The sequence below is a fragment of the Topomyia yanbarensis genome, chromosome 3 (assembly GCF_030247195.1).
Source record: "Topomyia yanbarensis strain Yona2022 chromosome 3, ASM3024719v1, whole genome shotgun sequence".
NCBI classification, from domain to species: Eukaryota; Metazoa; Arthropoda; class Insecta; order Diptera; family Culicidae; genus Topomyia; species Topomyia yanbarensis.
This window is the reverse complement of record NC_080672.1, coordinates 192,215,301-192,240,651: the sequence shown is the minus strand read 5'-3', so window position 1 is coordinate 192,240,651 and position 25,351 is coordinate 192,215,301. Positions and strand designations below refer to the sequence as shown.

The window sequence follows — 25,351 nt, the reverse complement described above, 5'->3', positions numbered from 1 at the left end:
CTTAATTTTGACATTACAGTGTAGATCAGTGCGTTGTTTTTTCCGTCTAAATGTTCAAACCAACTTGACTAAGATAATATTGTTCGTGTTGTAAGTAATCTGTGTGTTTGCAAATTGAATGTTGTGTGTAATTATTGTTCAAATTATTGTTCAAATTGTAGTTTTGCCCAGAAGATGAAGGCATAGACCTTCGAAACGTTGGTAATAGACGCAATAAAATATTATTGTAAGAAATCCGTGACCAAACGCCATCTCTCATTACTGAAAACAAAGTGGTCGTTCATCTTTCTATCGAATAACAACAATGGCGCAAAGATTAGATTCCAGTACCGCAACCTTCTACAATAGTTTACAGCCACAACATCGCAGATTGTACAAAAGCTATGCGCAAGCCGTCGGAAAACTGTGCGCTCAACTAAGCCGGAAAGAATTCGTGAGAAGATGTAGGAAATATGGATTGAACCCAACACACATCCAGAATAGTTTTCGCTGCATCAATGGTCTTCTTGAAGACGCTAGTCCGTACAGAGGAAGCTTGCAAAAAGCAATAGACCGCTTCAAGCGAACGATCATCAACATCGAAATCAAGGACAGTTTCTATAAGATCAAACAGTTAGAAGAAACTAAAGTGTCACTCGTAAGTCAGATAACGCAGGCAACCCCTCCACACATATGCAACTCATTCTTTAGTTGTCAGGAATGTTACTTTAACAAACAAGGTCGCGCACTCAAAGCAAAAACAGACAGTAAGTTTCAACGCCTAATGGCGAAAGTGGAAGTTGAGTCGCCTCTCAACTTCACCGTAAACGAGTCGTGGATACGGAACACCACTGATGTGGAAGTTCCCAAAGAAACAATGCTATTACTAGGATATGGTCCTAAGTTCGCCTTGCCTTTCCAGGATAATCGAGAAATTCCGTATTTCAAGATTATCGCAGACTTAGAATCTATTCTAAAGCTTGAACCCGACGACACGGTGCAAGCGGCAAGTCGCAACCAGTTCACCAACATAATTCACAATTACGTGAACAAACGAAAAAACGGTTGCTTCAAATCATCCACTGATCCCGTCAATCATTTTTTGATCGAAGCATACCATACGACACAAAAGTTCATCCGTAACAATCCGGAAATATGTATTGTGGCTGCCGACAAGGGTAACAAAACAGTAATAATGAAAAAAGAAGAATACGAAATGAAAATGCAAACCCTTGTTGGCGACAGCGATACGTATGAAGGCATTGACACGGACTGGACAAACAAAGTACAGACCAAAAATAATCAAATGGTACATGCTCTATACGATCAGAAAATGATAGACCAGAAAACCAGGCATCAATTAATAACACATCACGCGACTTGCCCTAAAATTTACGATCTTCCAAAAATACATAAACCCAATAGTCCGCTGAGGGTCATCCTGCCGTGCATTAATTGCCCAACATATGATCTCTCAAAGTATTTAGCTGGTATTCTCAGACTATCGATCAATCAGAACAAATACAATATCCTAAACTCTTACGAGTTTTGCTCATTCATAAACAACACAACGCTGCCCCCGAATCATGTGTTGGTTTCGTTCGATGTCGTTAGTTTGTTTACTTGTATCCCCGAAGACCTGGTCATCCAAGCGGTGCGCAATAACTGGAGTTCGATAGAGAAAAACACAACCATCAAAGATAAAAAAAACTTTCATAGACCTCATCGATTTCAATCTCTCCTCCAGTTATTTCGTATTTCGCGGAGCATATTACAGGCAGAAATCGGGAACAGCAATGGGTAATCCATTATCCCCTGCCTTAGCAGATCTAGTAATGGAAACATTACTAGATGACGTATTGAAGGCGATCAATATACCTATCACCTTTTTAAAGAAATATGTGGATGATTTGATCACCGCTCTTCCAGCTTATGAAATTGATCATGTAAAGAGTGCGCTGAATGCCTATAATCCACATATCCAGTTTACATGTGAGATTGAGAGCAACAACCGTTTGCCTTATTTGAACATGGTTCTGATAAGAACGGACGAGCAGAGGATTCTCACCGACTGGTACAAAAAGCCGGTGGCATCTGGCCGAATTTTAAATTTTCTCTCTCTCCATCCGCTCACGCAAAAGCTAAATACAGCCATGGGGTTCATTGCAAGGGTATTTCGACTATCAACGTATAAAACAGAAAACCAGAAAAAGCTAACGGTACGAGAATACTTGCGCAAAAACAATTATCCCAGCACCCTGGTAAATCGACTGATAAATCGATTTGTCAACCAAAATCCCAGCACAGTAAATGATCGCCCTCCCGAGAGCGAACAAAAGGTATATCGATCTCTCCACCACGTAGATGCTCTCACACCCGCCCTTGCCAGGATCGTTCAGAGGAATCACAAAAATGTAAGGTTAGGTTTCAAATGTACAAAAACCAATGCAATTTTGTTCTCCAAGCTGAAAGATCCCACTCCTCTTCTTTCAAAACGCAATATAATCTACCGTATACCCTGTACAGAATGTGACAGTTCCTACATAGGTTTAACTACACAACAACTCAAACAGCGCCTGTCTGGCCACCGATCGCTCATAAAACGGTACAATGAATTCAAATCGTCAAGCAGCGAGCGAGAGACAAGCAATGTAGACGAGTTTAAAAAGACAGCGCTAATGGTTCATGCCATTGATAAGGGACCATTCATAAATTACGTAACGCTTTTAGGGGCGGAGGGGGTACGACAAGTTGTGACATAGGGGGGAGGGGGTGTTAATTAGATCGTTACGTAACATGTTTTCATCGAAGAAAACATTTTTTTTCTTGGAATTTGTTACGTAACAGGGGAGGGGGATGGAAAAATTTGTGACACTTTGTTACATAGGGGGAGGGGGGGGGGTCAATTTTGGGCAATTTTTGCGTTACGTAATTTATGAATGGTCCCTAACGAGCACAGCTTTGATCTATCAAAAACAACAATTTTAGACCATGACAACCGATTACAAGCTTTACAGATTTTGGAAATGTGCCACATTTTTAGTGATGGTTCAACAATTAATTTCAGAACCGACACTAATAATTTGAATGCAGCATACTCTGGGGTGCTACACTCTCTCTCTCATTAAGCATAAACTTCGCTCACTCTCTTCTGCCCGTTTCCTATACGTCAAATTATTTCTGTTTCCACTTCCATCTGTTCCATACCTCGATACTGTTTACAACACACACTTTTGCTTTTTGAAACGTTTCATTGCTCAGTCTGCTAGTGATGTGTGCGGGGACCGTCTGTGTAAGTTGCCACAATTAAAACGAATTTGCAATTCAAATCAAATTCAAACTTAATTTTGACATTACAGTGTAGATCAGTGCGTTGTTTTTTTCCGTCTAAATGTTCAAACCAACTTGACTAAGATAATATTGTTCGTGTTGTAAGTAATCTGTGTGTTTGCAAATTGAATGTTGTATGTAATTATTGTTCAAATTATTGTTCAAATTGTAGTTTTGCCCAGAAGATGAAGGCATAGACCTTCGAAACGTTGGTAATAGACGCAATAAAATATTATTGTAAGAAATCCGTGACCAAACGCCATCTCTCATAAATTGATTGAGAATACACGCTACCATATTATCTGCCCGCATGTAAAAGTATTAGTTGGTTTTGCTTGCTGAGACTCCAAAAAAGGTGGTGCATTCTATACATGAATACATCTGTGGTGTTTGTAAGAAGTTCTGTCTTCATATACAGTTACGCTTTTTTGTCTGCGAACAGCTCAATTCCAACCGCACTAAACGCGTGAATAGTTTGCGTTTATGAGAGTGTGTGATATACGCGTTATTCTCCCATAGCGAATGGGTTTTGCCGTAAAATCATCGCTCTCTCATTCTATGCTTCAGAGAAGAGTGGAAGAAAATTATTTGTGCTCAGATTGATTTGCGATGATCGTTGACCAGGGCGATGATGTGCGCTCGCTGGATGACATGGCGTCATATTGGCGTAGTCAACATAAAAAACTTTGTTTGTAACAAAATTAACGAAATTTGTCTAAATACAAACGAGAAGCACTTTAGTTTCGATCAAATTAGAGAAAGTTTGCATTCTAACAAAAGCACTGTTTTGAGCGACTTAGTGGAATGTTATATTAAATACTTTAACCGTTGTCTTCCGTTTTATAGTCATCATAGTGGAATTAAAACGGAAGACAACGGTTAAAGTGTTTAAGTTTGCATTGTTTTCTATTGTCTACTGCTACTGGTATTTGTTGATGACATTTCAAGCGATTTTGGCGTTGTCAAACTGACCCCCATTGATCGGTTGAAAAACGATGTTACCTATTGAGTTCTACAATGAACTTATATGATGTAAAACCTAATTGTCAAACTCTGTATGTAGAGATAGGGATACCAGTTACCTGTGTGCGCTGGATTCGCATGTTCGGGAAATAATACAAACTGAAATGAGTAACTGCCACTGATGCTCAAAAAAACCATGTCATCACTGCCCTTATAGTTTATGATATTTTAAACTTAAATACTTTTACTGCGAAATACTGATATGATATCACCTGAAAGTACTGTTTATATGAGAATTGATGATGAAATGATTGGGGGACGGCTTCTATGAGACAAATGTTGAAATTTGTTAGCCCAATGTTCCCATATAGGTAACTTTCTCCTGCGTATAGTGCGCTTAAATAATCATTAATCATTATTAACATTTATGGACCTATCTAGTGGCTAGAACTCGCATATCGATGGTAAATTTAGGGTTGAGAGAACGCCGAAAGCTCAATATAAAATCAACACATAATCATCACCCACACCCCTTCAATTTGATGATGCTATAAACTGTTCTCTCCAATATGCAGCATGTGATCAGTAGAAAGGCGAAATGGAAACAGGTCCTTGAGCGTGTATTAGTATTTTCAGAGCGCATATGTATCCGAGTGAAGATGTCCTTTACATGTGTATTAGAGAGGAGTCATTTCAATACTAATTCTCCGATATCGTTAAATTCACTAATACATTCCCAACTGTGGGTTTGTATAAGTTTCTGTGGTGTAATCGCCATTTAATGCATTTTTCTCCCGGACCAATATCGCTTTCTATGCATTATACCAGTTACAATGCAAAATTCTCATTAGAATCATGCTTATTCGCATGTAATTCATACGGCTCGCGTTTTGGGTGTAGCCATAGTTTTTGGAAAACCAGAATTTTTCTCACAAAATATTCACAAGAATACGTGAAAATACAGAAATTTCGCATGATTCACAAAAACAACTTTTTTTTTTCTATCCCAATATTTGAATTTCCTGGAAGCACAAAATTTTAAACTCTTGAAAATTACAATAATTTGGGAAAATAAAGACATTTCATTTAATCAATAAATATTTCAATTCAATGCGGTGTGCTATAAAATTTGATGCATCTAATCGATTGGCTACAAACTACATTGTTCTGTAGATGCCTGCGATTTTCTCTGCAATTTTTAGGATGAATACAATGACCGGTTTTGTGAGCCCCATTATGTATTTAGGACTGACGAAATCTGAACATATTGGTTTCAGATTGTTTGGAACTATCTAAGGTATGAAAAAAACCCCAAAATACTCTTCGGAATCAGTCTATTATCGCATCAGTTTGAAAAAGAAAATTAAATACTTTAAGAACATCGACATTTTCAATTCTTAACACACGCAAAGGTTTTCGCTTTAATTCCATCGTGTAACATAGGGGAAATAAATCAAGAGACATTGTCTTGAATGTGGCTGACAAATTCGGGTCAAAAAGCTGACAAACTCTGTTGTAGAAAAATTCGAAAGTGGACAAACACGGAAACTTCACTGTAGTCAGTACTTTGCACCGCTCTGAAAAGAACAGCGCTTATAATTCATTACGAAGTAGATGCACTAAACAGCCTTTAAGCGGATCAATAGAACGCCGAACTATGGCCAAATGAAGGTCCTGGATGATGTTTCCACTATGCAAACTAAAGAAAAAAGTTGACTGTGCGACGATGTTTGAACAAGCATATTTATAGCTAAAAATATCCAAGAACCAAGATTCAACTAGTTTTTGATTGGCTCACTAAACAATATGTCTAGAGCGCATGATGACGATGATGATACTGCTGCTGATTGAACAACGCACGCTTCTTGGTGTCGTGCGCATAAAAAGTTGGGCATTTTTGATATTAGTAAGATGTGCAAAATTCATCCCCCTAGGAAATCCATGTTTCAAATTCGTCCAATGCTGGTTCTTTGTTGGACCAACGTTTGGCGACGTCCAGCAGACCGTTCCCCGCTTGGAAGAAAAACGGGCAGCCAGCAAAAATCCGTCAGGATTCCGGCAGCTGTCAAAATTATCAAAATGGCGCTGCCAGAATTCAGCTATACTCCTTCCAGGTATGGCAGGCAGATTCGCCTCACCGGTTCTGTTTTGTTTATCGTTGCTTCATTTTCGCCATATTTACATTTTTCCAAGAAGGATAGTTTTGGCAGATGAAAAAATAGGGAAAAGCAAAGATTTTGGTTTCAAACATGGTAAGTAATATGGATTTCATGTCTCCAGACATGTTTTATTATAAATTTACATAAAATTTAACAAAATTAAGAAAAAATACAAGCAAAGCCTGAAGCGGTACAAAATCGGTCCTGCCGGTGCGTGCCTAGCAGAAATCCGGCAGAAAAAACCGTTAATAACCGTAAGGCGAAAGATTCTGCCAGAAACGGTTGTTGCATTTGAGCCGGCCGGCTGGGCAGCGCTCTGCCAGCCAGACCCCCAGAAATTCTGCCAAACTTTTTATTTCGCTGCCGGCTATCTGGGGAGAATTCTGCCAGGCACGTCCGAGCGGGTCAGCAGGCGTCCATTACTGGACTTGTGTTGGATGGTTTTGAAACAAATTTTTGGGTTTCTCAGTGGAATCTGGCATGTTGCTTCTCTTAGATTTTAATTTACCGAAACCAGTATTAAGTTGACTAAAGTTTCACGCAGAGAATTTAGTTTTATGCGTCTTGATTATTAGACCAAACCTAAGGATAATAATTCAAATTAATCGAGCATAATACTTTAAAATAAAGTAAGTTGGCTAAATAACTTATTACATGTCGTACTTTCACTATATAGAATATAAAGTGATCGATATTCGTCCATGAGTCAAACAAATGCATGTACCATAAGTCAAACATTGATGTATGTACCTTAGATACTGTTTTTCAACATATAACAAATATATTTCATGAAGAAAAAAAACTTTTTTTTGATTCGATTATCCGGATGATTCGATTATCCGAAACGAAATTTTTCTGCACCCTACGGTTAATCGAATCTGGCCTGTATTACATTTTATTATTATACATGACATGACAACTATATACAAGAAAAGAAATCATTATTCGAGTTCTAAAATATTGTAAAAGAAAAAACAGCCACGGTAATATTGAACTGAAAAAAGGTGCGAAATCGGCAAAGTCCCAAAAAGTCGATTTTCATAAATAATTTTTCCGAGATAACATAAAATCTCGACGTTTCATGCATTTTAAAGATGTTTGGCATCAAAAATGCGAATTCGAGTTCTGAAATTTCATGGGGTCCCCCCTTTGAAAAAAAATTGAGTTCCGGCTTATATGGGAATTTCATATGTGACCGGACGGTTCAGTCTATATTTCCGGAACCATATAAGCGATCCGTGCGAAATTTCACAGACATCTGTGGGAATAATATAGCTATCAGCATATGAGACTAAGTTTGTGAAAATCGGCCCAACCATTTCTGAGAAACTGATATGATATCTTCAGCGTTCAACTTGTGTAAAAAAATCTCTAGCGGTTTCGAAGATAGTTGGGATGTCCAAACCAAGTGCGCTACTGTCGTCATGTTTTTTGTGGCTGAGTTCGACAGAATTGAGAGCGGTTATTCTTCTACCCAGTCAAACTAGTCCGGAACCGGTTCGGACTTCCAGCATGAATTCCAGCTCAAATGCATCAACCGATAGAGTCGGAATCAGTTGTTTTCTTTGAGCAAGATTCCATACTGAATCCATTCAGGATTGGGATAGGTTGGTGTGGCGGCGCTAGTGTTTATCATATATTAATTCAAATGTTGACACGTATTTTAAATATTTTTGTTCGATCATGGATGTCTGTTCTCTGTGATTTTATCGTTGTAACAAAACAATCTATACTCTTGTTTGACGACAATAAATAAATAAGTCAGTTTTATCAAGTAGGAAAGACAAGCACCGTCAAACTATATGTACCCGAATTTTCGATTTCCTCGTTCTTTCCTTCTCTGTACACGCTTCATTCTAATTGCGCATCAAAGGGTTGCAGTAGAGCACGTTTGTATAAATCGAATCGCATATTCATACCAATGTTGTTATTGCGAATTAGAAACAGAACTGCAATAAGAATTGTTTTGATTCTTTTTTTTTTGTATATCGCTATGAGAACATTTGTTAGCAAATAGGGTGATGTTCCTATTATGGCAGTAGAGCCTATTGTGACCCTATTTCGTACCGCTTGGTTTCGAACCAAGCATATGAGATAATGACAAGATAGATATGGCCAAAACAACAGGTGTGCAAAAGTAAGCTCAATAAATATTCTTTATTTGTTGCGCACATATACATTTAGAACTATCCTCTAAAACAAACTTTAAATTAAAAGAAAATCACCTTATTGAAATATCTGCTAATTCCCCTCACTCAGTTTTAGCCTTCACCTTGAAAGGTTGTGTTTGCTGATTGGTTGTAGCAACCAAGGCTGTGCAAGCCGTGAATAGGCTAGAAGTTTGTGTACCGTGTCAGTATTTGATGCTGTGTTGGTGTGGAGACTTGCAGGATTGTTGGCTGCGAGAGCGGTCGTTTGGTGGTGGTACCACGCGATAAGCGAGTGTTGGTGCGAAGGCAACGAAGTCTCAGGTAAGCGGCGCCCCACCTTGGTGGTGGTAGTGGTTACACTGCATACAACCGGCGCTTGCGACGGAGTGAGACAGAGCTGCATCTGTTTGGTGAAGCGGCTCGCTTCATCATCACTCATTCATCCGTATTAGTGCAGATACGGGATTTTGAGTATTTGTGTACCTAGCCGCGCTGCGTGGTAGGGCAATGCCTCTGGACCCACAGGTAAGCGGCGCCCCACCTTGGTGGTGGTAGTGGCGGCGCTGCACACAGTCGGCGCTTGTGACGAAGTGAGACAGAGCTGCATCTTGTTGGTGAAGCGTCTCGCTTCATCATCACTTATTCATCTGTGCTAGTGCAGATACGGGCTTTTGTGTATTTGTGTACCTAGCCACGCTACGTACTAAGGAAATACCACTGGACCCACAGGTAAACAGCGGCTCCATCTTGGTAGTGGTGGTTGCGCTGTGTTCAACCCGAGCGTGTGACAGAGGGAGACAGCGTGAAACTACAACTCTTCGAAGGACAGGTAGATTTTAGTATAATTCAGCTAGTGTTAGTATTTAATCAACTTATTGTGTATGGTAGGCGAGATGGAGGATAGTGAGATGGAATCCTCCATTTCACAAGAGCAAAATTCTTCTGATCCCTCTCCCTCAACTCCCCCTAGAATAAAATTATACCCTCAAGAGTCTTCTTGACCTTGGCGAGTTTTCTTCAGGCGGAAAGGAAAGCCGTTAAACCTTGTCAAAATTGCACGGAATCTGACTTCATGATTTTCTGCTGTAACAGAGATCGTGAAAGTAAATAAAGGCAAACTTCGAGTTAGCATTGATAACATTAGACAAGCTAACGAGATAGTAGCCTGTGAACTCTTCACGCGTGAATATAAAGTTTATATACTTTCGCGCGAAATAGAATGCTATGGAGTCATCTCCGAACCCAGCCTCGCTGCCGAGGATATACTTAAGCATGGTGTTGGTTGTTTCAAGAACACCCTGCTTAATAAAGTAAAAATACTCGATGTTAAGCAATTGTACTCAGTATCAATTGAAGAAGAGAAAAAAGTTTACCGACCTATTCATTTCGTGTAACTTTCGCTGGGTCTGCTTTGCCTAGCCATGTTCTTATTAATAAAATTCGTCTCCCCGTTCGCCTTTTCATCCCTCGTGTGATGAATTGCCTCAATTGTAAACAGCTTGGCCACACAGCCACTTACTGTTCCAATAAGATACGGTGTGGCAAATGTGGGGGCTTCACCAAGAGGATACATGCAATAAAAACTTAGAAAAATGTTTACATTGCGGAGAAAATTCACACGAGCTCCTTGCATATCCCATATATAAATAGCGGGAGGATAAAATTAAACAATCCTTGAAGGAGAGGTCTAAGCGCTCTTATGCAGAAATACTGAAAAATGCTACTCCTGAACCCACGGTCCCAGAAAACAGATACGCTATTCTATTACCGAAAGAGTCTGACTCTGACGAAGCGTTCGAAGGTACATCATTTGTTTTACCTAGAGGATCCAAGAAAAGAAAACAATCCTCTTTTCCCAAACTGCCAAGCAAGGGCCTTAAAATTTTCCTCCAACAAATAAATTGCGGCCAAAGCTAAAGAATTCCGATGCAATACCGAAGCCAGTCCCTCCCGGTTTTGGTAATGTACAATCCAAACAGAACACCATTAGTGGAAATAATAAAACTTCAACTTCCTCCGAGCCTCAACCGGGGATAGGTTTATTGAAATTTCCTGAAATTGTTGATTGGATTTTCAAAGCATTCAATATTTCTGAACCACTAAAAAGTATACTTTCAGCGTTCCTTTCAACAATTAGAACATTTTTAGAGCAGCTGATTGCTCCATGGCCCATCCTTGCAGCGATTGTATCTTTCGATGGATAATTCCACTCCTCCAGTGAAAGATTCCATCACTGTTTTACAGTGGATCTGCAGAAGTATCATACCTAAAATTGACTCCTTAAAAATTTTGCTGCATAATTTGAAATGCGATGCTTTTGCTTTATGTGAAACATGGCTTACCTCAAACATTAATTTCAACTTGAATGATTTCAACATTATTCGCCTAGACCGAGACACCCCGTATTGAGGAGTGCTTCTAGGAATAAAAAAGTGCTATTCTTTCTATAGAAGTAACATCCCCTTGTTCGCGGGCATTGAGGCTGTAGCTGTCCAAACGAACATTAAAGGCAAAGACATGTCTATCGCTTCTATATATATACCTCCCAAAGCTCAAATTGGACAACGTCATATTTTTGAGGCAGTGGAATCCATGGCTGCTCCGCGGCTGATACTGGGAGACTTCAACTCGCACGGAGTATTGTGGGGTTCCCTCTTCAATGATAATCGATCCTCTTTGATATACAATGTTTGTGACGAGCTCAATATGGCAGTTTTAAATACAGGCGAAATAACACGCATCCCCAGACCACCCGCACGACCAAGTGCATTAGATCTATCTCTATGCTCGACATCACTTCGGTTAGATTGCACGTGGAAGGTTGTACGTGATCCTCACGGTAGCGATCATTTGCCAGTCGTTATTTCAATTAACAGTGAATTAGGCCTCACGAATTCAATCAATGTCCCTTATGACTTGACACGAAATATTGATTGGAAAAAATACCAATCTTTAATTTCCACTTCTCATGTGTCGACGGAAGAGCTACCACCTACCGAAGAATATATATTCTAGCGGGTTTGATTATTGAAGCAGCATAACAAACCCAAACGAAATGCAATCCTGGCATGACAATGAATAGCCGGCCTCCTAATCCCTGGTGGGACAAAGAGTGCTCGGATGCATATGAAGCTAAACAAGTTGCTTACAAAGAAATTGTGAAACGAAAAGGGTGTACACGTGCGAACTTTGAAAATTATTCGATTTAGCAAAACAAATTTGACAGTCTCCGTCGTGCCAAAAAGTCTAATTATTGGAGACGCTTCGTTGATGGCTTGTCGAGAGAAACATCAATGAGTACTCTTTGGAACACTTCAGAAGAATGAGGAATCGAAACGTAACTAATGAAAGCGAAGATCTTTCGAATCGCTGGATATTTAATTTTGCCAAGAAAGTTTGTCCAGATTCTGCTCCTGCGTAGAAAATCATTCGCGATGCTCCCACAAGTAACGATTCCATAGATTCGCCTTTGACAATGATGGAATTTTCAATTGCACTCCTCTCATGTAACAATAATGCTCCGGGTCCAGACAGAATTAAATTCAACTTGGTGAAGAATCTGCCTGACCTAGCAAAAAGACGCTTGTTGAATTTATTCAATAAGCTTCTTGTGGAGAACATTGTCCCGAACGACTGGAGACAAGTGAGAGTTATCGCCATTCCAAAACCGGGAAAACCAGCCTCCGACCATAACTCGTATCGACCGATTGCAATGCTATCCTGCATTAGGAAATTGTTGGAAAAAATTATCCTACGACGTCTAGACAATTGGGTTGAGGCGAACGGCTTGCTATCAGATACCCAGTTTGGTTTTCGGAGGGGAAAGTGAACGAATGATTGTCTGGCGCTACTTTCGTCAGAAATCCAACTAGCTTACGCAAAAAAGAACAAATGGCATCTGTGTTCTGAAACAAAAAAGGAGCATTCAACTCTGTTTCCATTGATGTTCTCTCAGAGAAACTACATCAATGTGTTCTTTCACCAATATTAAATAGTTATTTATACAACTTATTGTCAGAAAAGCACATGCATTTTTCATATGGCGATTTGGCAACATTCAGATTAAATTACATGGGCCTACCACAAGGTTCTTGTTTAAGCCACCATCTCTACAATTTTTACACTCTAAGACAACTTGCAGATGTTACAGGACCAAAAACCATAAATTTACAACAAGTTGGGCTTTGAAGCTAGGCATCGATTTCTCTACGGAGAAAACAGAGTTGGTTGTTTTTTCAAGGAAGCGTGATCCAGCTCAGCTTCAGCTTCAGTTGGTTGGTAGAACGATAGCCCAAGTCATTACCTTTAAATATCTCGGAATTTGGTTCGATTCTAAAGGTACATGGGGAGGCCACATTAGGTATCTGATAAAGTAGTGCCAACAAAGGATAAATTTTCTCCGAACAATAACCGGATCTTGGTGGGGTGCTCATCCAAGTGACGTGATAAGATTGTATCAAACAACGATACTTTCAGTAATGGAATATGGGTGCTTCTGTTTCCGTTCAGCTGCAAACACTCACATTATTAAATTGGCACGATTACAGTATCGTTGCTTACGAATCGCCTTGGGTTCCATGCAATCGACACATACGATGAGTCTTGAAGTACTAGCGGGAGTTCTTCCCTTAAAAGATCGATTCTGGGATCTCTCCTCTCGTTTACTTATACGATGTAAGGTTATGAATCCACTGGTAATTGAAAATGTTGAAAGACTTGTCGAGCTTCAATCCCAAACCAGATTCATGACAGTGTATTTCAATCACATGTCACAAGAAATAACGCCTTCTAGTTATGTTATGACATATGTTAATATACTAGATACTCCCGATTCCACTTTATTTTTCGACACGTCCATGCAAGAGGAAATTCGTGGAATCCCGGATCACCTGCGCTCTCTGGAGATCCCTAAAATATTCATAAGTAAATACCAACGTATTGACTGCCATAAAATGTTCTACAATGATGGGTCACGAATCAATGAGGCCACTGGCTTCGGTATTTTCAACAATAACACCTCGATCTCTTTCAAGCTTGCAGAACCTGCCTCTGTTTACACAGCCGAACTAGCAGCAGTTCACTATAGTCTGGAAATCATTGATACTTTACTTCCGAGCCATTATTTCATCCTCACAGATAATCTCAGCACAATTAAGGCACTACGCTCTTTAAAGCTTGATAATCACGCTCCGTTCTTTTTGAAGAAAATACGAGAATACTTAACCAAATTAACAAATAAATCTTATCAAATTACCTTAGTGTGGATTCCCGCTCATTGCTCCATACCGGGTAATGAGAGAGCGGATAATTTAGCCAAAATAGGGGCACTGGACGGTGACAGCTATGAAAGACCTATTGCCATCAATGAATTTTATAGCGCTTCTCGTCAGAGGACTAGTTGGCAAACATCATGGGACAATGGTGATCTGGGACGGTGGTTGCACTCAATTATCTCTAAAGTATCAACGAAGGCATGATTCAAAGGGTCGGATGTAAGTCGAAACTTCATTCGTGTGATGTCTAGGCTCATGTCCAACCATTATACGTTGAATGCGCATCTCCGCCGTATTGGGATAGCAGAAGATAATCAATGTGCTTGCGGAGAGGGTTACGAAGACATTGCACATGTTGTTTGGTCTTGCACTGAATATCGTGAAGCCAGATCCCAATTAATAGACTCCTTACGAGCCAGAAGAAAACCACCCTATGTTCCTGTTCGTGATATCCTCGCTTTACGAGATCTTACATACATGGGCCATATTTATTCATGAAAACAATAAATATTCAAATATAATTATCCACAACGTTTCTAGTTTTTTCCCTTGCTACCCACAAACAATTTAGATTTCTTCGCAGTTAGTTAAGTTAGATAAAACGATATAAATAAAGAAAAAAATAAACAAAGATTACAGAAAAACTATCAATAGGTTTACAATGAAATTCAAGAAAATAGAGTATAAATAAAAACATTCAAAATGATGATTATCCTCAGTGTTATCATTAGAAAGTGAATTTTTATTATAACGTGATAGTCTTAAGAACTTTTGTAACATGTTATGTAAAAAAAACCCGGCGTAAAAAAGCTTTTGCAAATGCCGTGTCAAATAAACGTTTAATGAAAAAAATTCCCCTCACTCACGTAGTGAACCGAAACAGGACGCAACGGCGCTTAGCAAAATAAACACTTACGAGCCAGCATTTACTGTCTCATATCTCGTTATTTCGGCACAAATATATTAAACATTGCACTGATACATACCTTTATGTAGCTGTAGAATATTTTTACGATAATTTTACTTTAAAAGCACTCGTTAAACACTAGGATAGACATAGTGTTTATGTTATTATTAAATACGGGGATTCCAGAGGCGACGCGTCGGTACGTTCAATCTGTTCATTGCACAGGTTTCCAAAATCGGACGACCCGAAACCCATTATGACAGTAGCACGATAACTATTTTAAATGAAAGTAATAATCTCCGAACCTCGAAGTTTGACAATTTGATCCGAACGATAAACCAACTCGACGTCTCCAGCGAGTAGAATACAGAAATTTTCTGCTTTCCCATGACCGGTTCAACCAAAAACTTGCACGCATCTTTTACTCTCACCGCATGCTCTGGATGGAACCAGCTTGATGAGCGATGGCTGGAATAACAGGGTGAGTGTCAAGGACGACTGCTTTTTCTATTCCCTTTTGCACTGGTTCAAATCAAATATTGAACCAGCGTGCATTGCTGGGCGTTGGAGCTATGTGCAAAACGAGAGCGCTTTATAGAGTTCTATGCAAATGATTTCACTCACACTACTTGGGAGTTTGTTTTCCTCCAGCATATGTAAACCTGTCCGTCAATTTAAACGTTTGAAATCGCTTGCCTAAAGTATTTATAATGGTGTTTAAATGCTCTGTGTCACTGTGAAACTTACTCCGGAGACTTCAATACCGGTTGGGTTCGATCCACCATGCAAATAATCTGACCGAAAAGCTTTTTTTCGATTTGTTTTCCTCCAGCTATCAGAAATTATGACAGGTGGAGGAAAACAAATCGTTGAACACACTAATACACTTACAGATTGTCAAGTACTCTATAATTTTCAAACACATTGCGTCATACGTTCATACGCTTGTTTTCTTGGGTAGCCTAACAAAATGTTTCTTACCTTGGGAGGGACATACTTGCAAGCGCGTATGTATTGGTTGGTTCAACGATAATAATGAACCATCTACTTTTGCTTAAAAGAAACCGTTTGTTGTTTGCATTTAAATGCTGAAAATATGACTACTGAAAGTGTAAAATAAACAAACTCAAATCAGGAGATGTTCTAATCATGAGTGCTAGATATTGAATGCAGTTTTCCTATGATATTTTGCGAGGAAAAAAAGTTCTCTGGATTTAATTAATTGCATTTGGAAAATTCCAATTGCTATCCCATTTGAAAGATGTAATATATTTTGTGCTCTTGTTCTACGGTAAATTCAGCATCATATGATCAGAAACGTCTCATGGAATTGAATTAGTGACGTTTCTGATCAGTTGCTTATTTCGTGACATTTTGAGGGCCCTCGTGATATATTTAACAGGTTAACGGTGCCCAGTAAAGTTCAGCCGGAACTGAACTGGAATTCTGGCTGGTTCCAGTTCGTATTCCAGCTCCAGTGACACAACCGATTCTAACTAGAATCGGTTGTGTCACTGGAGCCGGAATGCGAGCTGGAACCAGCCGGAATTCCAGTTCATTTCCGGCTGAGCTTAACTGGGTGGAACCACGCGTCGCCTCTGGGGGGTTCATATTATCACCATGGTTTGTTCGATACACTACCACAATCAAAACAAACTTTTTGCATCCATCATACAGAAAAGAATCACCAGTGCGGCCAAACCAAAACATGAACTTGAAAATATATTGTAATGCAATTTCAGGTATAAGTAATCAATTATTTCAAGTTATTCAATTAATTGTTGATTGCTGATATTTTATTTTAATCTTCACATACAATTCGGATTGGGAGAAAGCAATGTGTGATGTGAAACTTGTCATTCCAGTTGTTAACTTTCACATGATTATTTCCTGCGTGCACAATTCTAGGCGCTCTTCTACTAACAGCTGATGTTTACGTTTGTTTTGATCGGCTGAAAAAAGCAGAATGATTCGTTTTACAAATCATGCGTTGGCGTCCATGATCTGGATATCTAGTTAGAATCGACGTAAATGGAATATGAGGCATTGCGTTGCAACTAGATTGTTTTTCGATGAGGTGTAAATTGGCACACCCATGAGGCGATAATTGGATCGTTGAAGTAGGAATAGATTCACATAATAGAACATTTATTTTCATTTATGCCGAAAATTGCGACAATTCTGCTAAATAAGCATTATATAGATGTTTAAGAAACAGTACACTGATACTTTATTCTGAGAAAGGTTATAGGTAATATGGCTTCTTTTACAGTTGTTCAAAAAATAGTGCGACCCTCTCCCTAAAGGCCTATTTACACCCTCGGTGAAAATGAACGTGTACTCGATGTGCGCCAAATTGTTTTTTTCCAATATCTCACATATTAGCGCACAGAACTTTATGAAACTGGAACTAAACGATAGTACTTTAATATACTTAGCGAATCCATGCACAATTATTCGATATAATTGAATCAATGCAACAATATTCATATTCCCCGATCTTTTTAAATATTCCACGGTGAAATATGTTCGCAGTGGATAATTCACTTGTTCACCGGGAGTATAAACGCGACGATGGGCGGAATTGATGCGGAGTGGTGAATATAAATGTCATCGCTGTTCACGGTGAACGTTCGCCTTCGAATAACAGATTGCATTCTGACAAACTGTAAACTGCCAGGTGAGCGTGAAATCGTTGTTCGCTGATGAAACTGTTCACGACGTCGTCCACCGTGAACAATGGAAGGTATTCAACACATGTTCACGTTCATTTTCACCGAGAGTCTAAATAGTGCTTAATACTGCCAAAATAGGCTCATCACCCTATCTAGTTTTATGTTGGTCATTGTACAGAGCTGTAAGGGCAACACGTGAGTTACAAGTATACAATATATTGAATGAACGATAATCCTTGCTATCAGAAATTATTGTTATAGGGACGCAATGAAAATATAAACGCGTGTAACGTGGTCAAAGGTTTATTAAAAAGTAAAAGATGAAGAGTGAAAACCTATTTCCTACATCTGACAGCGATGTACGCTTATTCGAATATAAGCAGTATTCTTGATCGATGTGTAACTCTGAGGTCACAGATATACGACTAGACGAATCGCAGCTAATTCTCCAACACACCCCCTTAAGCTGACGTGCTAATCCCCATCGCTGTTCGATTTCGCTCCAGCTTAATGCGTTCGAGAAATTTGGTCAATCCGTCCCCTGTTTGTTCATCGGTGCTAACATAAATCAAATTGATGTTCTGTTCGTGAGCGTCCCGGATGTAATCATGGCGTAATGGCGATTACACACCACGTATGAAGCATATTGGTACGTGGTGTGTAACCGCCATTCTTGGCGATGCTAATAGCACTTTGGTTATCGCAGCGTATTTCGATCGGTTTCTCCTATCCAGATTGTGCTAACAATCCGCGCCACCACGAAGCTTCCTGAACAGTGGCCGCCAGCGCCATATACTCGGCTTCGCATGACGACAGCGCTACAGTTGATTGTCGTTCACAGCACCAAGCAACCGCACCTCCTTGTAACATGCAGATGTAGCCGCTCGTTGACTTACGATCGATCAAATCAGAAGCCCAGATGGCATCGGTGTTTATGTTTATGTTTATTACCTTCACCAACAGGCCCCTTGGCCCCAATGGTGGTTGCTTAAACTAATTACATTTTAAAATTGCCAACATTTTCGCTTTTATCGCATTCCGCGTCCAGTTGAAGTCAAAGGCCGTCGCCACACTGCTCGGTATTTCCTTGTTTCTTATATTACAACTTCATTGTAGACGTTCCTCGTAGGTATCTAAACAAATGTTTGACTGCCTCCCAGTGCTTGGTTCCAGCGTTCGAATTGTAACGGCTTAATTGGTTGACTGCATACATAATATCTGGTCTGGTACAATGAGCTAGATACCACAAACTTCCAACAGCCTCCTGGTACGGAACTCGTTTCATTTCTTCGGCTTCTTCTGACGTCTGCGGAGTCATATCTATAGTTAGTTTTATACTTGGATTCGATGGAGTTGAAACCGGTTTGGCGTCCTGCACGTTAAACTGGGTGAGCATTGATTCAATGTATGATTGCTGATCCAGCATAACACAATTTTTGTGCGAGTGATACGAATTCTCAGGCAGCTGTTGATCGGTCCCAAGTCCTTCATGCGGAATGTATCACTCAACTTCATCTTGATCTCATTCATAAGCGCTTCGTCATTATGGAATTCATTGTCGTCAACATAGCAATAAACAAAAAATTTCCTTTTGCGATCCGATAGTAGAGACATGGATCGAACCTCAAGGATATTAAACCGAAACGCTTCAAAGCTGCATTTAACTTTGCATTCCAAACGCGGCTGGACTGTTTCAGACCATAAAGAGCTTTATTCAAACGACATACCGTTCCTCGTTGATTTGGTTTCTCGAAACAGGGTGGATGTTCCATAAAAATTTCCTCCTCTAATTCGCCTTGAAGAAACGCAGTAGTGGCATCCATTTGGTCCATCGGAAAATTATACTTGGCGGAAAGTGCAAACAGGTAGCGCAGAGAACTGTGACGAACCACTGGAGAGTAGGTTTCGTCGTAGTCCACCCCCTTTCGCTGCGAATAGTCTTTCACAACTGGACACGCTTTGTGCCTATCTACATTGCCATTTGCGTCGTACTTAGTCTTAAAGACCCACTTACACTTAATAGCTTTTCTTCCGCTTGGCAATTCAGTCAATGTCCAAGTGTTGTTTGCTAGAAGCGCCTCGTACTCGTCAAACATAGCCTTTTTCCAGTTTGCTAAGTCCTCCCGAGCTAGCGCTTCATCGTGAGAAAGAGGATCAATCAATTAATAGACTCCTGGCTGTCGATACTGCACAGCTCAACTTGTGATTGACCTGACCCTGGGAATCTGGTTCTTCAGATGAATCATACTGACTCTGATTGTCATTGGGAACATCTGAGAAGGTTTCCTGTAACAGATTCGAAAGCGGCAAATCTCCGTATGAAACTTCAAAATTCATCGTACTTGCCTGGACGTTTGTGCTCCCGACCACTGCGTCTCAACACCGGTGATTGCGGTGGATTTGAAGATGTTTGCGGTGGGAGCACAACGGATCACTGATCACTGCACCAGTTGTATCGTCAAACCCGTGGAATTGAGTTGCGCTGTCTTCGATTTCCCCAACACAGTCCGTGTCAAAAAAATTCTCGTCATAGGATTCATCATCTACCTGTTCGATTCGATTCTCCGCACCCCTTACGTTTGGCACCACACCTTCCCCGATGTCCAATTGCACTATATTTCGACGTTTCTCCTGCGGTTTGCTGTCGCGTATGATTTCGTTGATAAACCGAACTTCGCGACTAATTAAAAAAATTTAGATTGCGGGTCGTAGAGCCTATACCCTTTCGTATGTTCATCGTAGCCGACAAGGATACATTCGTGCGATTTTGGGTCTAGTTTCCTTCGCTTCTGTTTTGATATTTGAACAATCGCTTTTGTGCCAAAGCTTCTCGAATGGAACAAATCTGGCTTAATGCTTATCCAAACTTCCTCTGGCGTGGATTCATGCCCTCGTGTAGGTGAACGATTTAATAAGTAGACAGGTGTTTACGGCTTATGCCTAGAAACTTTTGTGTAGACTTGCTCCATACAATAGACACCGAGCGCGTTCAACTATGGAACGGTTTGCACGCTCTGCCATGCCGTTCTGTTCTGGCGTATACGGATTTGTCGTTTTTTTTAATTGCCTACCACACTCCCCCACACCAAAGAACTCATACAAGAGCCTTCTGGTAGTGGACGCAACTTGTCTCAGCCCATGAACAATGGCAACAAAAACAAACAAAACAAATAAAACAAACTGAGCTGAGACAGACATTTATTGATGTGCAATTAAGTTAAGATAATTAACTAAGGTGGAATCCCAGTTGAAATAGATTTCCTGTTAAGGGATCCACATTATAAATTATATTAAAGTTAAATACTGCTGACGGATGTTTACATAAAATTACAAAACAATATCATTAATTATTGTTCATTATCATCGGATGATATTCTTCCGGAAGACCGGTCAACAACAATGTTCCGATCCAATCCTCTGACATAGAAAAACCGATTCCTATTAGTTGATGTGCGGTGGATACAATCTGATTGACGTATTCATCCATGGATGAGCAGGATGTCAGATCTGCCCTAATAAGTTTATGTAGGAGCCCGACTTTTCGCGTCAGCCCTTTTTCTTCGAATGCGTCCTCGAGTTTTAACCAAACATCTCGAGACATTGCCGATTCTTTGACGTGACATAGTTGATCGGATCGAGGAGTAAAATAATTTTTGCCCGCACCGCAATCCAAAGGTCCTCTAACTCCAGGAACGTTTGCACTGCAAACTTCCACGTGGACCAGTTGTCGCGACCGGCGAGTCTTTCGATTCCCGGAAGATGGGAACTCATGTGAACTGATCCGGTTTCAGTTGTATCCGCAGCACTTGTACTCATTTCGAATGCAAAAGCTAAAAAACGACCAAGACTTTTTCGTCTTAACTAAACGTGTTCGAATAGGGCCATAACCTATCCCTGTCAAAAATAATGCGGACGAACATGGTCAGGCGATTTAAAAAGTTTGCCGTTTGACTCAACTCGCCTTTGCTAATTGCCCCTCGGAACAAATGCAATTTGCGAATGCGATTTAAAGGCAATTTCAATACCTAGACAAATTTTCTGGCAGCTGAAATGGACTTGGTTGTTTTTCGCGTTTTTCAAACAAAAACAAAAAAAAATGTTTGGTTTAAGCCTAAAATTGGTTTTTGGACAATTGGTGTGTTTATACTTGTACTTTGTTTGTCTAGTGCATTTCATTTAGCCAACGAATATGGGTAATTGTGGAATCGTGTGTATGTATAGTAGAACAAGATCTCTGACCTAAAGTCTTAATGAACGTCAGATTGTGATAAGTTTTGAAGTGCAATACCAATTTCACCATTGATTCTTCCTATAATTTGGTGGTGATTACCTAGTATACTGGTAAGTATATGTGAGTAGATAATGAATCCGAAAATAAGCATTAATTTTAATTTTAATATTAGGCAATTAAGGGCGATTAAATAGCGCATTCCGTGGGCGATTTGGCGGCGGGGAAACGCCCAAATGTTGGATTTTAAATAGCCCCCTAATTGCCAGCAATTTGTTGGCAAATTGAAGGGGAATTAGCGCATCCGAGTTTATTTATTTATTTATTTCCATTTTCCATCTGACCCATGTTGGTCTACATGAAATTTAATGTTGTTGTATGGGAAACGCCCATTTCAAGGTTCACTTCAGAAGCAGACCTCGAATGCGCGTAAAACCCATAATCTTTTCGCATGTTTTTCCTACAATAAAAATGAACTGACATTACAAATTAACAAAATTACATACAAGGTATACAGCATTTCAATATCATTACAGAAATATTTTCACATAATCTTATAAGCTAAGTCAATCTCCTAAGTCTATTCTTGAAAACATCACTAGAAACATAAAAATCGAAATGGTCATACACACTATTGAAAACATTACACATCGCCCTTATGGGTTCGTTCTGACCGTACTCGGTGCGCTGAAAGTCTAGTCTTAAAAAGTTACGTGATCTAAGGTTTCTGGGGGGGTACGTTAATGTTGATTTGTGAGAGAATATCTGGGGCATCCATTTGGCCAGTCAATATTTTCCCAACAAATATCGCTCTGGATGTATTTCGCCTTTTTGCCAGAGTTTCCATATCGAGCAGACGACAGCGATCAATGTATGGTGGTAGCTCTGTTGGGTTACGCCACGGCAAAGTTCTAAGAGCAAAGTGGAGGAATCTTGCTTGTACTGCTTCAATTCTGTTAGTCCAAATGCTCGTATAAGGACACCAAATGGCTGCGGAAGCTTCCAGGACAGACCGAACAAGTGAAAAATACAATGCCCGCAGACAATATGGATCAGTAAACTCGTTGGCGATTCTTATTATGAAGCCAAGGTTTCTATTTCCATGTGCTATAACGTGAGAGTAATGGTTTCTGAATGTCAGTTGCGAGTCCAGGAGTACACCAAGGTCTCTGATAACTGACACTCTCTCTAGCAATTGGCCGGCGATATTGTAGCTCCAGAGAATTGGATTTTTTCTGCGCGTGAAAGATATTATAGAGCATTTGGACACACTGAGAGCCAACAAGTTGCGATTACACCAGTTACAGAAAGCATCTAGATGTCGCTGAAGTTCGATGCAGTCCTCTATTGACCGCACAATGAGAAAGAGCATATATGAGTTTGCACCCTGGGGGTATAACATAGCAGACGTCGTTGAAGAATAAAGAAAAAAGCAACGGTCCGAAATTGCTCCCTTGAGGTACACCCGACAAGTTGATGAAGCTATATGACACGTTACTTCCTAATTTCACAGACAGAGAACGATCTACGAGATATGATTTAAGCCATCCTGTAAAATTTGATGGAGCACCCAGTCGCTCGATCTTTGCCAGAAGAAGAGAGTGGTCTACACGATCGAAGGCAGCTTTAAGATCAGTGAATATAGTGTCTACTTGTGATCCATCTTCGATGTTTTTAATACAGTACGATGTAAATTGGGCTAGATTGGTGGTTGTTGACCTGCCTGCAAAAAAACCATGTTGGTCCTTCGATATGTATGCTTTGGTCTCACGAAAGAGCATATTTCCTACTAGGATCTCAAACAACTTTGATCCAGCGCAGAGCGAGGTTATACCACGATAGTTCGCAACATTTTGCTTATCACCTTTTTTAAAAACGGGAAACATTACTGATTTTTTCCAACACACGGGAAACACTGATTGTGACAGTGATTGGTTGAAGATTAGTCGGAAAGGTGTACACAATGCGCTTGCGCATTTTTTCAGTATAATGGAAGGAATCCCATCTGGCCCCACCGATGTAGAGGACTTTAACTTGCTTATGGCAGCCATAATGTCTTCGCCAGTAAATTGAATGTTTCCAAAATTGATTACATCGCGAGGGACATCTTGAAGGCCACAGTCCACCTGAGTTGAGCTAGCCGATTCATTTTTAAACACACTCGAGAAATGTTTTGCGAACAAATTACAGATACCGCTGGGAGTATTGGACGTTTCACCTGCGAGGAACATACTGGAAGGAAGCCCATTTTCTTTACGTTTTCCATTTACAAAGGACCAAAACCGTTTTGGGTTTCGTTTTAGGTTCGATTGGGTTTGTGCTACGTGTCTTGAGTAGAGAAAGCGGTTATATGTTTTGTAGCTGTTACTGGCTATAGTGAACTCCCTTTTTGTGATTGGGTTTCTTCGAATAGTGTAATGTCGAAGCGCGGCAGCTCGCAATCTTTTCAGTTTACGTAGCCGGTTGTTGGACCATGGTGGTTTTTTTCGGGGGCGAGGTGCAGGCACATGTTTACTGAAAAGCTGTTTTAACACCAGTGAGAGTTTTTCTACGGCAGCATCTACATCGATCGCGAAATTCAAGAAAGTCTCCCAGTCGATTGTTTGTAGTGAGTTATGAAGCCTAGAGAAGTCAGTCTTCGAAAAGTTGAACTCCCTGACATCCTCCATCTCGTCATAGAGAACCAGCTGCGGACAAATCTGCGTTACCAGAAGTGGAGGATGATGTGCGTCTACAGCAACTAAAGGCTCAAGTGCCTCTGATACGGTACAGTTCATTGAAGCTTCTTCATTTATAAACAGGAGGAACAGTTCAGGATTCGATTTCGCCTATTATTCACTGTAGACATTTGTCGCATGTTCAGTACAGACATTCCGTCCAGTAAGATAGTACTCGCCCTCGAAAAGGTTGATTCAAAAGGGTCTGGGAAAGCATACCCGGAAGGAGTGCTCTTCCAAAGAAGTTCAGGCTGGTTGTAATCACCAAATAGTAGATGTACCGTGTTGGGTTCAATGGAAGTTGCAATGTCAAGTGCGGAGTCTATGTGCTTCTGAATAATTTCTACATCACTTGCGGAATCGGGGGGAATATGTACAACACCCATACAGAGATTAGTATAGGGGCCACGGATATTTACCCAGAGTTGTTCGAGATTGTGAGTGTCATTTTTGTGTTTGGATGAGAGTCGGTTGGAAACTGCAATGAGCACACCACCACCACGTTTCTTCCCTGCACTATTAGGATCGCGATCGTTACGACATACAGAGTACCTTGAGCCAAATAATTGGAGCGAGTTGATTTGATCATTCAGCCACGTTTCGGTCAGAACAATAACATCATGATCAACATCCGAAGCAGCGACGAACAGCTCATCAATTTTTGTGCGTAGCCCTCTCACGTTCTGATAGTAGATTTTAAGATGTCCCTGCAAGTTTTCTCCTGACAGTTGAACGGTGGTATATCGAGTGATTGTGGAAGCAAATGCCTGTAAATGGGGTGGGCTTTCAACGGGGGCAGAATCTGTATGTCCTACTTCGGAAGGACATATACATTCATTGAATTTACCTGAGGAAACGGATACAGGAATTCCATGTCCTTCGAGTTGGTCTGACTTGTTTAGAGCGTTGTTATCTGACCGGAAAAGGTTGATGTCGTGTCCTTCAAGTTATGTGGTAGACGGGTGGGTGT

General features: G+C 40.3%; 1 protein-coding gene across 1 annotated transcript; it reads left to right on the top strand.

Annotated features, from left to right (window-relative positions):
* The first annotated feature begins 304 nt into the window (after positions 1-304).
* On the top strand, positions 305-1,783 carry LOC131687512 (uncharacterized). Its single transcript, XM_058971602.1, has one exon. It carries the CDS (start codon positions 305-307, stop codon positions 1,781-1,783), a length of 1,479 nt encoding a protein of 492 aa, XP_058827585.1.
* Positions 1,784-25,351: the final 23,568 nt, after the last annotated feature.

Coding starts and splice junctions, on each gene's coding strand:
- LOC131687512 (XM_058971602.1), top strand. CDS start 305: ATGGCGCAAAGATTAGATTCCAGTACCGCAACCTTCTACAATAGTTTA.